The 16068-nt window shown below is 51.8% G+C and overlaps 1 protein-coding gene across 1 annotated transcript in view; it reads left to right on the forward strand.

Annotated features, from left to right (window-relative positions):
- Positions 1-471: 471 nt before the first annotated feature.
- PDILT (protein disulfide isomerase like, testis expressed) overlaps positions 472-16068 on the forward strand; it is a gene marked incomplete at both ends in the record, with an annotated part of 34999 nt that continues 19402 nt past the window's right edge. Inside the window, 6 exons of the mRNA XM_081090317.1 lie at positions 472-527; positions 825-1033; positions 6730-6936; positions 11482-11615; positions 12475-12612; positions 15906-16016. Of these exons, the coding sequence (XP_080946443.1) occupies positions 472-527; positions 825-1033; positions 6730-6936; positions 11482-11615; positions 12475-12612; positions 15906-16016 (855 nt within the window). The remainder of the gene's footprint in view (positions 528-824; positions 1034-6729; positions 6937-11481; positions 11616-12474; positions 12613-15905; positions 16017-16068) is intronic.

Below are 16068 nucleotides of genomic sequence, written 5' to 3' on the forward strand. Positions count from 1 at the left end.
TTTAAAAATATATTTTATTGATTTTTCACAGAGAGGAAGGGAGAGAGATAGAAAGTTAGAAACATCGATGAGAGAGAAACATCAATCAGCTGCCTCCTGCACATCTCCCACTGGGGATGTGCCTGCAACCCAGGTACATGCCCTTGACCGGAATCGAACCTGGGACCTTTCAGTCCACAGGCCGACACTCTATCCACTGAGCCAAACCGGTTTCGGCTATTCCAGATTCTTAACAGCAGCTTTTCAAGAATGGGGTTATGGGAGAGATTTTTATTTTCTACTTAATGTATTTTTATTGTATTGGTTGGCATTTTTACAAGTGTGTACTCTAGTCATGACTTTTCAAACACCTAATTGCACTTGAAGAAAGCCTTTGTTCACAACTAAAATGGGGCACACGGTGAGGTGGCGAGCTTCCTGTGATAAGGGGCATTCAAGCAGGAGCAGGAGGAGCAGGAAGCAGAAGCTGTGATGGGAGATGGACCAGTCATCTCTGAGAGCCAGAGCTTCACCAAGGACTCATCCGTGTAAGGACTTGCTTTGTGGCTGGCGAGCCAGTGGGCTCAGCTGCTGGGATGTGGCTTCTTGCTGCCCTGAGTGGGGCCGTGCATCTCTGAGCTACTCCTGTGCACAGGTCCTGGGGTTAATTGGATGTGTTGCCTCTCCTCCAGGGCACTGCCAGCTGTGGGCATTGCTGGGGAGACAGGGGCTGTGCTCTGGCCATGTTCTATATGGGGACGCCGGCAGGGAAGGAGGGGGAGGGAGTGACGATGTGGCCCCGTCTGTCCCCTGTGTTGATAAGGGCCCTGCTTCTCGCCCTGCAGGTGGGCCATGGTGCTTTTCTGGAGGGCCCTGCTGCTGGCAAGCTCCTGCGTGTCTGCAGTCCAGGGCTGGCCAGCTGAGGATAGCGAGGAGGATGTGGACATCCTGCCCCAGCCCCTGCACATCGCACAGGAAGGCCACCTGATGGTGCTGACGCCTGCAGGTCTGACCCAGATGCTCAACCAGACCCGCTTCCTCCTGGTGCTGTTTTGTGAGTGCCCACTCCTGGGGGCAGGGGTGGTGGAGGTGAGACTGCCTGCTTGCTCCTGGAGGACAGGGGAGTTTATATATTGCTACACACTAGAACGCCCATGTGTATGTAACCTCACTCCCCATCCCCAGAGGAGAGCACAGGCGCAGGGAGATGGTGTCTGCGTTTGGGTGAGCCTTCCCCCGGCCCCTCCTGTGCTCCATCAATGAGGCAGAGAGAAGAGAAGGCCTTCCTGAGAAGGGGACAGTTCATGAAGGCCTGGGGCCAGCAGGCAGCAGCCCAGGTGTGATCTGGGAGGAGAGCTTTTCTGGCAGCAAATCAGCAAGTGCCAAGGTCCATAGGCCGAAGGTGCCAGGCGCTGCAGCTGTGGTGAAAAGCAGAGTGTGGGGAGCAGGGTTACAAGGACGAGCAGCGGAGCCGAGGCCGTGTGGGCCATGGCAATGGCGAGGATTTGTTGGCTAGCCCCGAGGAATTAGAAGGGTCGATGCCCACCGGAAGGCCTCACCCCTGGGAGCACCTGGCACACAGTAAAGTGCCCTGTGGGTGGGAGGAGGGCTAGTCTCAGAACACTGTTCCATGTGTGAGCTGGAGCCTGGTCTCCAACATGGTTTCCCATCCTCAGCGATAAGGGCTCTGTTGCTGGACAACTCTTAGTTGTGTGCTGGGGGTGGGGGGTAGGAGCGGCGGGTAATGCCCGGGCATTGTGGGGGGTTTAGCAGCACCTTCAGTGTCTGCCCACTAGAGGCAGTGACACTCCAGCTGGGATGAGCAGACATGTCCCCAGACATGGCCACCACAGTCTGAGAGCGGGGACTCCAGCTTCCTGTGCTGGGAGCCAACCTCCAGTCCCTGCTCTTGCCGCTCCCCCAGTTCCTCCCTCAGCCCCTCCCTCAACTTGCACTGGTGCTCAGGAACGGGGAGCGCTTTCTGCTAAAGGCAGGCAAGCACTGGCTCTAGGCCCATTGCCCACGACCATATCTACATTCTGCGGGCAGAGCACAGCCTGTTCACACTGCTCACCCCATGCCTAGCACCAGCCACAGGCAGGCCGAACCTGGGACTGCTGACAATGTGGTCACCCTGCCTTCCTTTACCCAGGAACCAGAAGGTCTGCTGGGGGTCCAGACATCTCCACGGGGCCTCCCTTCCCAGAGGGAACCCCGTCAGAGCAAGGCCAAAGGGTGGCCACCAGGTCATCACAATGGTTCATGCTTATTGGGCACTTCTGTGCCAGCACTTTGCTTACACGTAGGCTCATCCTCAGGCACAGGATCTGTTAATTTCTCATTATACAGATAAGACACCAAGGCACAGAGATGCTCTAAAAATGAACGTACTTGGGCCTCAAGTGTCATTAGTCCTGTGATTGTTTCATGAGCGAACCTAAGGATTTCACGTTCAGCGAGTGCCCGACATGTGCCAGGCAGTGACCAGGTGGAGCTCAGGACCCGAGGAGGCGGTGCTGGGAGGAGTTCCTGGTCTCCCAGCAAAGGCTCTGACCCATGCACAGGCCGCCCGGCCCTGCTGTGCAGGCAGCAGCGTCCATCCAGGCGTCGCCATGCCTGGTCACACTAGCATGTCCAGTCAGCCAGGGCATGGCCATAAGCCCCGGGCCTGAGGGCTGTATGCGTTCATCTCACCTTGACATACTCACCACCTGCCGCCTCCTGGTTGCCAGGTCAGAGACCTGGGAGTCCCTGGTTTCTCTCCCACTCCCACTCCACATCTGATCCTGGCTCGAAGCAGCCAGCTCCTCCATGGCACCCCTAGGCTCCGGCCACTTCTCACCCCTCTGTTGCCACTACCCAGCTCAAGCCTACACCGCCTCCCCCAGGCTATACAGTGTTTCCAGGTTTCCCTGGGCCCACTCTTTCCCCTCTGATTTAATCTCCGTACAACATTCAGAAAAACCCAGTAAAAAGTAAGTCGGATCGCATCTCACTGTGCCTCAAACCTCCAGTACCTTCCACCACCCTCAGAGGAAAGGCCACAGTCTGCACAGTGCACTTCCTGTTCCTCTGCCTGGCACACTCCCTTCATAGACCCACATGGCTTGCTCTCACCTCCTTCAGTTTTAGGGAAATGTCCCTGCTTGGCCTCCCTGCTCAAACCCAGTCCCCGCGACCCTCCATGTCCCCAGCGCTGCTGCTGCTTTCTCCACGGCACTTACATCTGACACAGAATTAGCCCACTTCTTTATTTTGTTTATGATCTGCCTTCTCCAATGAGAGCGGGGGATTCTATCTGCTCACTGTTCAATCCCCAGCACCTACAACAGTGCCCAGCTCAGGGCAGATCCTAACATAGATGTGCTTGCTGGCCAGCTGGGTGAATGGCTGAGTGGGTAGCTGGCTGGGTGGGAGGCTGGCTGGTTGGCTGGGTGGGTGGATGGGTGGGTGGATGGCTGGCTGGGTGGATGGCTGGGTGTCTGGATGGCTGGGTGGCTGGCTGGGTGGCTGGCTGGGTGGTTGGATGGATGGCTGGGTGGTTGGATGGATGGCTGGGTGGCTGGATGGGTGGGTGTATGGCTGGCTGGGTGTATGGCTGGGTGTATGGCTGGGTGGGTGGCTGGGTGAATGGCTGGCTGGGTGTGTGGATGGCTGGTTGGGTGGTTGGGTGAATGGCTGGCTGGGTGGCTGGAAGCCTGGAATGCTGGGTGGGTGGCTGGGTGAATGGCTAGCTGGGTGGCTGGCTGGGTGGGTGAATGGCTGGGTGGGTGGCTGGGTGGGTGGCTGGGAGGGTGGGTGGCTGGCTGGGTGGGTGGATGGGTGGGTGGCTGGATGGATGGCTGGATGAAGCTCCATAACTGTTACAGGCAGGTCCTTTCCTCTGGCTGTCAGCTCCTGGCTGTCTCAACCTTTCCCTCACTTTGATGTGGGAACCTGAGCTGGTGTGGAACTCTGAAAGCCCCTGCCCCGTGGACAGCCATCCCATGTGTTTCTCTTGCCTGGAGCTGCTCCCTTAGAAGCCCAGCGTTGTAGGCTGTCAGCCACCAGTCCCGAGCCAGGCCCACCGCTCTGGGAGGCAACAGGAGAGGCCAGAGTGGGCAGGGTGGGCAGCGGCCTGCTGGTGCTGAGGGAGGGGTACTGAAGGCAGTGATGGGCCAAGGCAGGGGGGACAGGTGCAGGTCTATGGGGGAAAGCCCAAATTCCCACTGACTGACAGGGTGTTTGATGAAAAGGATCACTCACTTCCTTGCCTGTGGAGGGCTGGCAGGGGGCCTGTGCCCACTGCCTGGGGCTGGCTTTCTGGGTCTTGCTTCACAAAAGACTTCTCTGTAGAACTTTAAACTTGTCCGTGGCAGTGGGGTGGTTCCTGTTCTCCAAGTGCCCCAGATGGACAAGGGTGTTTGAAAAAGATGAAGGTTCTGGCTGAAAAAGGAGCCAATGGCCCCTGCCCTGGCCCCGCCCCCTGCCCAGACACCAGGTGTGAGGGCCCAGGTATGAGGGCCCAGGTGTGAGGGCCAGGACATTTCCCACCCTGGACCCAGCCCAGAATTTTTTAATTTAAATTTTTATTAGAGTATAGTTGGCATACAATGTTATATTAGCCTCAGGTATACAACATAGAGATTTGATGTTTATATAACCAGTGATGTGATCACCAGGCTGTCACTGTACAAATTTTTTTATTTTTAAAAAAATATTTTTATTGATTTCAGATTGGAAGGGAGGAGGGAGAGAGAGAAATATCAATGGTGACAGAGAATCATTGATTGGCTGCCTCCTGCAGGCTCCCTACTGGGGATCATGCCTGCAACCTGGGCATGTGCCCTTGATCAGAATCTAACCCCACCCTTCAGTCTGCAGGCCAACGCTCTATCCACTGAGCCAAACCAGCTAGGGCTCACTCTGGGGGGTGGCCTCAGAGGGTGGGGAGCATCACAACCTCTCCCTACGGCCCCACACCCCCTGCCCACCACACACACACACACACACACACACACACACACACACACACACACACACTGGCTTCCTTGCTGGAGAGTCCCCTGCATATTTGATGCAGTGGCAGGGCTGTGGGGCCATTTGGCCTGTCACCTCCTGGACTTCCCACCAGAGGGCGCTCCTGCTCTCCTTCTGTCTCCCTGCTGCTCCTCTCTAGTGTCTGACCATAGAAATCTTACAATAATAGTAACAGCAGCTATTATATATGTATAATACTAGAGGGCCAGTGCACAAAAATTTGTGCACTCGTCGGGGGGGGGTCCCTCAGCCTGGCCTGTGCCCTCTCTCAGTCTGGGACCCCTCAGGGGATGACCACCTGCTGGCTTAGGCCTACTCCCCGGGGGATTGGGCCTAAGCTGGCAATCAGACATCCCTGTGGCAGCCCGGCAGCCCTCAGGGGATGTCCACTTGCCAGCAGGGAGCAGATCTAAGCTGCAGTCGGACATCCTTAGCTCTGCTGAGGGGGCAGGAGAGGCTCCCACCACCACCACTGTACTGGCAGCCATCAGCCTGGCTTGTGCCTGAGCAGAGCTCCCCCATGTGGGAGCACACTGACCACCAGGGGGCAGCTCCTGCATTGAGCGTCTGCCCCTGGTGGTCAGTGTGTGTCATAGTGACCAATCATTCCCAGTCTTTCTGCTGTTAGGTTCAGTTTGCATATTACCCTTTTATTATATAGGATAGAGGCCTGGTGCACGGGTGGGGGCCAGCTGGTTTGCCCTGAAGGGTGTTCCGGATCAGGGTGGGGGTCCCGCTTGGGTGCTTGGCCAACCTGGGTAAGGGGCTGATGGCTGTTTGCAGCTGGTCACACTGGCGCTCCCAACTCTGAGGCCACGACTGGCTGAAAGCAGGTATCTGGGGTTTGTTTAGCTTCTATAATTGAAACTTTGTTGCTCTTGGAGCTGTTGCTTTTGAAGCTCAGAGCCTGGCTGTGGCAGGCGGGGAACCTTGACTTCCTCCATCACTGGAGCAAGCAAGCCTCCTGCTCCCTGCGTGGCTGCCGGCCGCCATCTTTGTTGGCAGTTAATTTGCAGATCTTGCTGATTAGCCAATGGGAAGCGTAGCGGAGGTATGGTTAATTACCCTTTTTGTATTTTATTAGATAGGATGTAATATGTTAAACTTATTTTATGTATAATGTATGTATATATACACACTTATGTATAGTGCATGTTATATTTGCATGTAACTACATATTATTACTATATTAATGTACAACAACAGCATGTGCTGAGGGTTTGGCAGGCTGGTGGAGGTTAGAGAGCCTCCATGTGGGTATAGATCCTGGCTCGGGGCTGCCATGTGGCCCTGGGCAAATGGGTCATTTTGTTGTCATCAGTTTCCTTATCTGTACAATTGAGATAATAAGACGTACCCCATACGGTACTGGGAGGATTAAATGGCATAACCCATGTAAAGCTCTTAGGAATAATAAGCACTTCTAACCAATTATCCGGGGAGCCCTTTGGCTGTGACAGCTCCAGGAGGCAGCCACTATTTCTCCACTTTCCTGTGAGGAAAGGGGCTCATAGAGTAAGTCACCCACAGCTGCATCGTTTCCAGTGATACCGAAAGCCCCTCCCCTGATATGTCTCCCAAGCTGGCCCTTGCAGGACCCCTGTGCCATTTCTGAAGGCTGGCCCAGTATCAGCAGCGTGCAAGGCAGCCCGGGGATAAGCAGCCAGACTGGGCTCTCCCTGGGGAGGCAGCGGGGGTGCCAGCGAGCCTGCTTCACCCTGGCTCTTTCAGACGACCCGTCCTCAAAGCGATCCAGGAGCCTCGCCGAGGAGCTGGGCAAAGCCGTGGAGATCGTGGGCAAGGGCAAGAACGGGGTCGGCTTTGGCAAGGTAGACATCACGGTGGAGGAGGAACTTCGCCAGGAGTTTGATGTTCAGAAGCCCCCGGAGTTGAAGCTGTTTTTTGAAGGCAACAGGTTGGCGCCCATCAGCTGCAAAGGTAATGGTGCTTACGTCAGCCACGGTAGCGTTAGCGGTGGACACACATAAACACCAGCGTTCAGTGGCGTAACAGAATCACAAATTTAGTTATTGCTTCTGTAAAGCCCAGTTAGCAGCCAGAGGGTGGAGATGGGGGCTCTGCTCCTCACCGTCTTTCAAAGATCAAGCCTCTTCCAGCTTGTGGCTCATTCTTCCCTTAGGGCCTCTGAGCCACCTGCTGTCTCCTCTGTATCCTGCCAGCAGTGGGGCAGGAGGCAGAGGAACACTGCTGGTTGTGTTCATGGCCCAGGTTTGCAAGTGGCAAACATCACTCCACTTCTCTCTCCGTTGACCAAAACTCTGCTTCAGGACTCCACCCACTGACAGGCTGAGAAGTATGTGTACATAAGGAAAAGAAGACAGATTTCAGTGAGCTTGTAGCTACATTTCTCTACAGCTTGCCTCTCAGCTGGTGGGTTCTAGAAAAGCACCATGAGGTGGGATAGTGAGGTGCATGGTTTATAGACCACCGGAGATCAGGGAGTGAATTCCTAACCCCACTGGACGCCCTCCCCCAATCTTCTACTCTAGAATAATTTTAGAATAAATCTGGTCCCAGACCAAGGAAGCACTGGCTGCAAAGGGAGACTGAGAGATGACGGAACAAGACAGGCTTGGGACCGGGTGGCTCCTGACTCTTGCTTCTGTCATCATCCATTTCAGTCACTAACCCCGCCATTCACTTATTCAATGCTCTTTCAACTCGATGTGGAAATTCTTGAAGAATTCTGTGCCTCAGTGTGGCTCATGTTGGTCGTAGCTTTAAAAGGTGTTACCTGCAGGACGTGCCTGTGCAGGCCCAGTGGACAGGTGGTGGGCAGCCCTGAGGAGCCCCGATAGTCAATATTTTAAGCCTTCAGGCCAGATGATTTCTGTCATAAGTGCTTACGTCTGCTGATGCAACGGGCAGCAGCCATGTGTAAGCAAGTGGGGGTGGCGGAGCGCGGATAAAACTTTATTTATAAAATTAGTTGGCGGCTAGATGGAGCCCAAGCTGAGGTTGGCGGGGCCTGCTCCGCTGTGCTGTGCTCTGAGTGAGTGGCAGGTAGGGTTACTCTTGTCAAACAACTGCCTTCCTGACCCCAGTGCAGGGCCTGGAAGGCTGAGGTTCCTAAGGGGCAGTTTTGGGGTTCGAGCTGGTGGAGTTGCAGGGCTGTACAGGAGGCGGGTGGGGGGTGCTAGCCCGTATGTTTGCCAGGCTTTCCTACCCCCTTCTTCCTCAGTGTCCCCCAACCAGGGAAAGCAGCAGTGGGTGCCGGGTGGAGGGTGAGCGGCCGGGATTGGAAGCTGAGAACGTGACCTGGCCTTTTGGTCTCTCCTGTCTTCAGCAGGACAGAGTGGGCGCCACTTCTGCCGACTGACGGGCTGCCTGAGCTGATAAGGGCAACAGTGTGACTTGTGTGAAACTCGGGGAGGCAGGCGGGCTTAGTCTTGTTGGGGCAGAGCCCCAGACCACAGGTCCAGCTCCCCAAGACTTGGCCTTGGCTGTCTCGGAGGGAGGGGACGCAGGTGCCTCTGGGCCCCAGTGAGGGCATCCCCACCTGGGCGACGCTGTGTCCTCTCCTCAGACCCTAGGGCCGGGCACACTGCCCAGTGGGCGGGGCCTAATTGCAGGCCCTCAGGGTGGAACTATTGCCAAGTTCAGAGCTACCTCAGTCCCATGGGGTTCTAGAGGGGCAAAAGGAGTTCACGCATCCCATAGAGCAGTGATGGCAAACCTATGACATGCGTGTCAGAGGTGACACGTGAACTCATTTTTTTGGTTGATTTTTCTTTGTTAAATGGCATTTAAAAATATATAAAATAAATATCAAAAATATAAGTCTTTGTTTTACTATGGTTGCAAATATCAAAAAATTTCTATATGTGACACGGCACCAGAGTTAAGTTAGGGTTTTTCAAAATGCTGACACGCTGAGCTCAAAAGGTTCGCCATCACTGCCATAGAGATGGCCCAAGGGCAAATTCCCTAGAGCCGGCTTATCTCGTGATTCTTCACCAAACTCACTCCCCCTAAGTGACTTCTCGGGCACCCAGTCGGAGCCAGGCATGGAAGGAGCTGCTGAGCAGGTTAGCCAAACGCCATAATGTGGGAAGATGGGCTCAATGAAGAAAATACAGCAGGTCATAAAACAGGGACAGATGCGGAGGGAGTGTAAGGAAAGACCTCTGAGAGCTGAGTGAACAGGTGCAGGCACCCTAACAGCCAAGGGGGCAGCTGGAGGCGCTGGCAGTGCCAGGCCTGGGTGCTGGGGCTGGGTGCTGGGGCTGGGTGCTGGGGCTGGGCTGCAGGTCAGGTGGCAGGAAGGCGGGGCAGAGTCCGTCAGAGCGGCCGATCTGAGGCCCCGACAGTGAGACACAGTCAGAGGGTTTTGTTCATTTTTTTGGTTTTAAATCCATTCCTTTCAGGACCTTTGCAGCATAGTGTTTTCAGGTAAAAGCCTATAAGAAAAAGACTGTTTCAATGATAAGTACCCTTTCTCCCCCTGAAAAACGGCTTGGAGCACCGTCAAATTAGACCTCACCCTTGGGTCTGAATCCGGGAGGCGGGTGCCTGCCGTGTGTGGAGCCTCTTGGTCTGAGGGGGTCAGAAAGGCTGCTCGCCCCTCGCCCCTCTCTGCCCCTTGCAACCTCCACGCCCTTCCATGGCGTTCCCTGGGCCGGACTCCCGTGGCGTTTAGAAGGGCCTCGTCTGTGTCCACTAAGCTCTGGCCAGACATTCTGCCTCCGGACGCGTATCACCAGGAATGCGGAACCCAGACTGGAAAGGACCCAGTCACACCAACAGAGTGGACCCCTAAGCTTTGGATTTAACGGTCACACGATCGAAGACTGAGCAGCTGTGTGGACGGGTCTACACGTACAGGCAACACGGATGACTCTCCCAGACATGAGGAAGCCAGACCTGGAAGCACACTCTGCGGCTTACAGAGCAGGCACACTAAAGCAGCCCCAGAGTGAGGGTGGAAGCTACCTGCAGGCAGGGGCGGGGAGGGGCCGGGAGGGTGGGAGGGGCACCGGGACTTCTGAGGGACTGCGGATGCTCCATTTCTTGATCTGGGTGGTAGTGACTCAGATGCGTTCATTTTGTGACAATTCATCAACTATTCGTTGTAATCTGTTCACCTTTCTGCAGATAAATATACTTCATGACAAGTGTTTTTAAAGGCCCAGTGTGCTTAGGAATTGTAGGCAAAGACACTGAAAATAGTCCTTTCCAGTTGATCTACCAGCTCAGTGTGCATTCATCAAGCCCCATGGGCAGTATGTACTGGTGCAGGGCCTGTGCACAGGCCGTTTGCTCTGCCTGTAAGCTTTCCCCTCTCCTGGCAGCCTCCTGTGTAACTCCTGTGCATCCTTCAGTTTTCAGCTCTTAAGTAACTTCCTCCAGGAAGCCCTCCCTGATGTCACCATCAGGTCATGCAGCTTTGCTACTGGCTCATTGAACCGTGCTTTCAATATTTATTTGGTTGTGCTTCTACACTTGTCTGTGTCATTATCATCTTCCTTAACAGAAGGAGAGCTGCAGGGAACCGGCCATGTGTCTTTCTGCTCACCATTTCGGTACATCCCCAGGAGCAAACACAGCGCTTAATAACTGAATAGCACTCAATGCGTATTTATCAAATGATTGAGGAGTGACAGGTTAATGAGTGAATGAATGAATGAAGCCCTATAGATGTAGCCCACAGCTACTCATGACAAACATTGCTTTATCTGACAAACTCATTTACAATGCTGCTCTGTAGCAGGCTTTGTATAACTTATTTTCCATTATCTGCCATCATATGAAATTGACGATCCCAGCAACACACGTCCGTAGAAGTGTGTGGACATTCTGGCAAGCAGCACGTCTTCCCAGACATGGCACATGTCTTTCAGTTTTAGAAGCGAGCATTCTTGTGTGCTTTCCACCAGCCACACAGCAGCTGAGAATGGAAGTCAGGATCCATAACATTTGTGTCTCGGCTGTGCAATTGGAGACACACGGATATGATAGAATTTTCCCAAGGTCATGGGCCAGCTGGTCTTCTGGTTTATATTTTATTTATGTATATTTAGAGATTCTATTTTATGGTCACTTTGGAGGGTTAATAAGAAAAGAAGGCTGGGCTTGCTTACTCCTCAGTGTGATCCCCAGGTTCACTAGGGGGGTGGCCAAGTTCAATGTCAATTTCCTCGTCTGCAGAAAAGGGGAGAGTAACCCTATCTGTCCCTCAGGGCAGGGCTGCTGTGGGATGTGATGTATGAGAAACCTCAGGCCCTTGGTAAGTGCTCAGTCAAGTCTACCTGCTGGTTACTGTTCATGCCTTGAGGCTTGTGGGGAGGCAGGGTGTGTGTGTGTGTGGGGGTGGGGTGGGGTGGGGAGGAGCAGGAGAGCTGACCTTGGTCTTTGGGGGTGGGAGCCCAAGATAAGAAGCTTCTACACCTTCAACTTGGGACAGACAGGCTTGCTACACAGTTCCAGGGAACCTGTGGGACCCACTTAACTGTTTCTCTCCAGGAGTGGTTGAGTCTGCTGCCCTGGTCGTTTGGTTGAGAAGACAAATTAGCGAGAAAGCGTTTTTGTTCACTGACATCCACCAGGTGACAGAGTTTGTGAAAGCCAGGCCCTTGGTGATCATTGGCTTCTTCCAGGTACTGAGTTCAAGAGATGGGGTGGCTTTTCAATGGGCCTGTGGAGTCCTGTGCCTGGAAGGGGGTCGGGGAGAGGAGAGGTTAATTCCTTGAGTTAATTCCTATTCTTCATTTTCCAATAAGCTGGTTTTCTGGGGGAACTTCAGGGTTAAGATGAAGAGAGATAAAGAAAGCTGAACGGGGTAGGGGAAGCTGATGAGAGAGGTGGGCAGGGTGGAGAGAGGAGGCTGAGGTGGTTTGATGGCATAATTGATCATTTGGGGGTCTGTTAAAATAGCATCGAATAACCACTAATTTGCAAATTGTTTCCCCATTTGGAGAATGGGTTTCCTTACATCTTCACTCATTTCCTGTAACTTGGATGACTCCTCCCCTTTTGCCAGTGAAGGCAACCCTGGCATTGAGTCTACCCCTGGGAGAGCTACCTCTCTTGCCCATCCCACTTCTTGACTGTTTTATGGCCTCATTTTTTTTTTAAGCTAAAAAATGAAGCTGAAGCTACAGCCATATCTTGATACCAAATTTATATTTGATACTACATGTGGCCAATCAATGGCCTCTTCTGAAAGCAACTAAGGAATATATGTTACCAAGTCCCAACCCCTCTAATATGTGGGGAAGGTCTATGGGATCAGCTCTCTCCACTCATCTCTGTGGATTTGCCAATTTTGGCCTTAGTCATGGCCATAAAAGTATTCTGGGTATGAAACATCCATAAAATGGGATTGAGGTGACTCAGCAAAACCTCAAAAGTTGGAAAGGTAAGGAGACAAATTGGTCACCACTTCCACCTTGACCTTAGATGAGCCAGTATCTTGCATTTCTACCAAAACCTTACCATATGTCCTTCCCCAAACAGGATTTAGAAGAAGAAGTAGCAGAGTTGTTCTATGATGTGATCAAAGACTTCCCAGAGCTGACGTTTGGAGTGATGTTGATTAGTAATGCCATCGGGCGTTTTCGTGTCACCCTTGACAGTGTTCTGGTGTTCAAAAAGGTAGGTCTTTGAGCCATTGCTACAGAGGGGTCTCTAGTTTAAAATAGGGGACAGCACATGTATGTATGGGTTTTGGGTACCAATTCTGGTTCTGCCACTTATGAGCTAAGTGCCATTGGACAAGTTGGCTTTTGCAAAATCAGTTTTCTGATGTTTTTCTGGCCTTTGTAACCCTCCCCCTATAAGCTCATCCTCCTTTCTTCAACAAGTAAGTGTTATTAAGTCCCAGTCTTCTGCCTTGTGCTTTCTTCTGCTCCACCCACCCTATTCCACCTCTGTTAGCAGTTACTATCCAGACACCCAGTGGCTTACAAGCCTCCATACTCCAGCCAGATGTCTCTTTTCTCCAGACCTTTGCATCCATCACCAGATGTCTCAACATGGCCAGTCTTAATCTCCCCTATGAGTCCTCGTCCAAGGTATTTTTCTCTCTCGAATGGTACCACCATCTCTCCCATTACCTGTCTGAGCAAAGCCAGACAGCCAGGCATCATTCTACACCTCCCTCTTCTCCATCCCTCATAACCAACTCATCACTCCAACCCTATTGATTTAAATTCAAAGATCCCTTGCATCTATCCATTTTTCTCTACTGCTTCCTTTCTAGATGAAGTGACCATTATTTTCCACAGCCCAATGCAATATCCATCCAACTGATCTGCCACATTCTCTTTTGTCCTCTGATGAGCAGCCTTTCAAAAATTCAAATCTATAGATCATTCCCTCCTCCTCCCTGAAAGCCCATTAGTGATTTCCTATTATTAATCCTATTATTATAGGATAAAGACTCAAGTCCTTAATGAGACCTATTACACCCTCCTCCGTCCCCTCTGGGATCTAGATCTGAGCTCTCCAGCATGGCAGCTGCTGGCCATTTGTGACTATTTACATTAAAATGTTAGTTCCTCAATCCAACTAGCGTCATGTGGATAGTGGTTACTTCATTGGGCAGCTAGAGTCACAGAGCATTTCGGTCTTCACACAAAGTTCCATTGTGGTCCGGTTCCTGGAACATACCTTACTCCCTCCCCACACAAAGCCAAATCCTTACAATAACCATGTTACTTATAGATGTGGCTCAGAGAGGTTAAGTTACTTGCCCAAGGCCACACAGGGGGTAGGTAGAGTCATACCCAGATCTGATTGACTTTTAGAGAAGAATATGAGCCCATGGAAATCACTGAAAAGCTTTAATTCAGAGAATAAAATAACTTGATTTGTTTTTCTTGAATGGGACTACACAGTCCAGAAGTAGATCCAAATACATATGGGGATTTACTATATGATATCTTAGATTAATAGAGAAATATATGTTATTCAACGACAAGTGTTGAGAGAATTGGATAGCCATTGAAAGCAAAACCCTAAAATTAAATTCATATATCACTCCTTTCACCAAACTAAATTTCAGGTTGATCCCTGATTTAAAAATATAACAATGAGACTATGAGATACCACAGGGGAGTTTGCTTTGTGGGAAAGTTCATTATAAAGCATTGCAGAAACTCCAGAAACAAGGAAAATAAATACTGATACATTTGGACCACATAAAAATGTAACAGGTCTGCAGTAAAACCCCATGACAAAACCAAACCCAAGGAGCCAACTTGGAAAATGCATTTGGGAGAGATTTGGCCTATTGAATGGTTAAGGGCATGGGCCCTGGCGTCAGACTGCATGCGTTGGACCAAGCCCCCCTCTCCCAGCTTAGAGACCTTAGGCAAGTCACTTCACTGTTCTGTGCCTCGATTTCCTCATGGTGAAGCAGGAGGAATCACAGTGTACAGATCAAGGAGGTGTTCTGAGGGCTGAATGAGTTAGGGCATCTAACATGTTCAGAGTGGTGGCTGGTGCGACATGAGATCTCAGTTAGCCTAGTTCGCTCTATTAGAATAGGTTTAGGACCAGAAAAGACTGGACTTTATCTAGAGGACAACAGGGTCTATGGAGTGTTTAAGCAAAAGAATGACGCGATCAGACTTGCATCCTAACAACTCACTGTGGCTGAAATGTGGGGGTGGACTGGAGGGCAGCGAGGGGAGACATTAGAAGACCATTAGGAATTTTTTCAGGAGTCCAGGAAACAGGTATGGAGAGGGTGGGATTGGTGGAGAGAAGAGAAGGAGATTAAAAAAAGAGAGACATTAGGAGATGACTGATTCTTTCTCCTTCCCCACACTCAGACTTTGATCCTGGGCTACAGAGAATTGTAGTATCCCTCCGCTGACCCAGGTCCTTCTGAGAAGAAGTCGTCAAGCAGGATAAACAGGCATAGATTAGGGACAACACAGAGACCCTTAAGACTTGATGGAGGCCTGATCCAAAGGAAGAAAGGAAGGAAGGAAGGAAGGAAGGAAGGAAGGAAGGAAGGAAGGAAGGGAGGGAGGAAAGAAGGAAGGGAGGGAGGGAAGGGAGGAAGGAAGGAAGGAAGGAAGGAAGGAAGGAAGGAAGGAAGGAAAGGGGGAAGGGAAGAAAAAAGGACAGAAGGAAGGAAGGAAAGGAGGAAGGAAGGAAGGAGGGAAGGGAGAAGGGGGAAGGGAGGAAAAGAGGACAGAAGGAAGGAGAGAAGGAAGGAAGGGAGGGAGGGAAGGAGGGAGGAAGGAAGGAAGAGGGAAGGGAGGAGTCCCTGACTGCAGTGGAGTTCTTAGAAAAATTATCAAAGGCCCTTAGCAGAGTATCTTGCATGTCCCAGAAATGGGTTTGCCCTCATACCCGACACATTCAGTCATTGGTCAAGAGCCGCTCAGCATAGCCTGAGACACTGCTGGACTTCAAAGCAAGGCAGCTGGGGTGTCAGTCAACTATACTCCTTGCCTTTGTGGCTCAGAGATTTTCATGCTGCCACATACACATGGCCCCCAGGCCAATCGCCCCGCTCCCCTTAGTCTGATGTGCCTGGATTATTGGACTACATTGCTACCAGGGGCTTCCTTTTGTTTATTAACCCTTTGAGTGCCAACCAATATCCTAGAAAATATGCTAAAATTGCCAAGGCATATTTGCTGATTTTACAGCAGTTTAGGAAAAAAATTATGAAAATTAGGCAGATAAATGCCAGTGGTCAATTTTAGAACTACAAACATTCGGCATCATAAGTAATCTGCACTTAGGTGCCATCTGTCAATAAAGAATGAACTACTAGCATCTAATAGTGACACTGCAGGAGGAGTGCCATAGCGCTCCCGACACTTTTGGGGAAAGACAGGAGGAGTGCGATCACGCTCCCTGGCACTCTGGAGGTTAAGAGCCTATGTCGTGGGAGCTGCCGCCACCAATGCTTCCTTTTGTTCCAGGGGAGAATAGAGAGCCGCCAGGAGCTTATTAATGACAGCACCAACAAGCTTGTCCTCAATCAAGTCATACGAAAGCACCTCACAGGCTTCGTCATTGAGTACAGCTCTGAGGTCAGCGAGCGGAGCTCCCCGGAGAGGGGCAGCTGGGCAGCTGTGGGCAGGG

Source organism: Myotis nattereri (genome assembly GCF_964212035.1).
Source record: "Myotis nattereri genome assembly, chromosome: 4".
In the NCBI taxonomy this organism is placed as follows: Eukaryota; Metazoa; Chordata; class Mammalia; order Chiroptera; family Vespertilionidae; genus Myotis; species Myotis nattereri.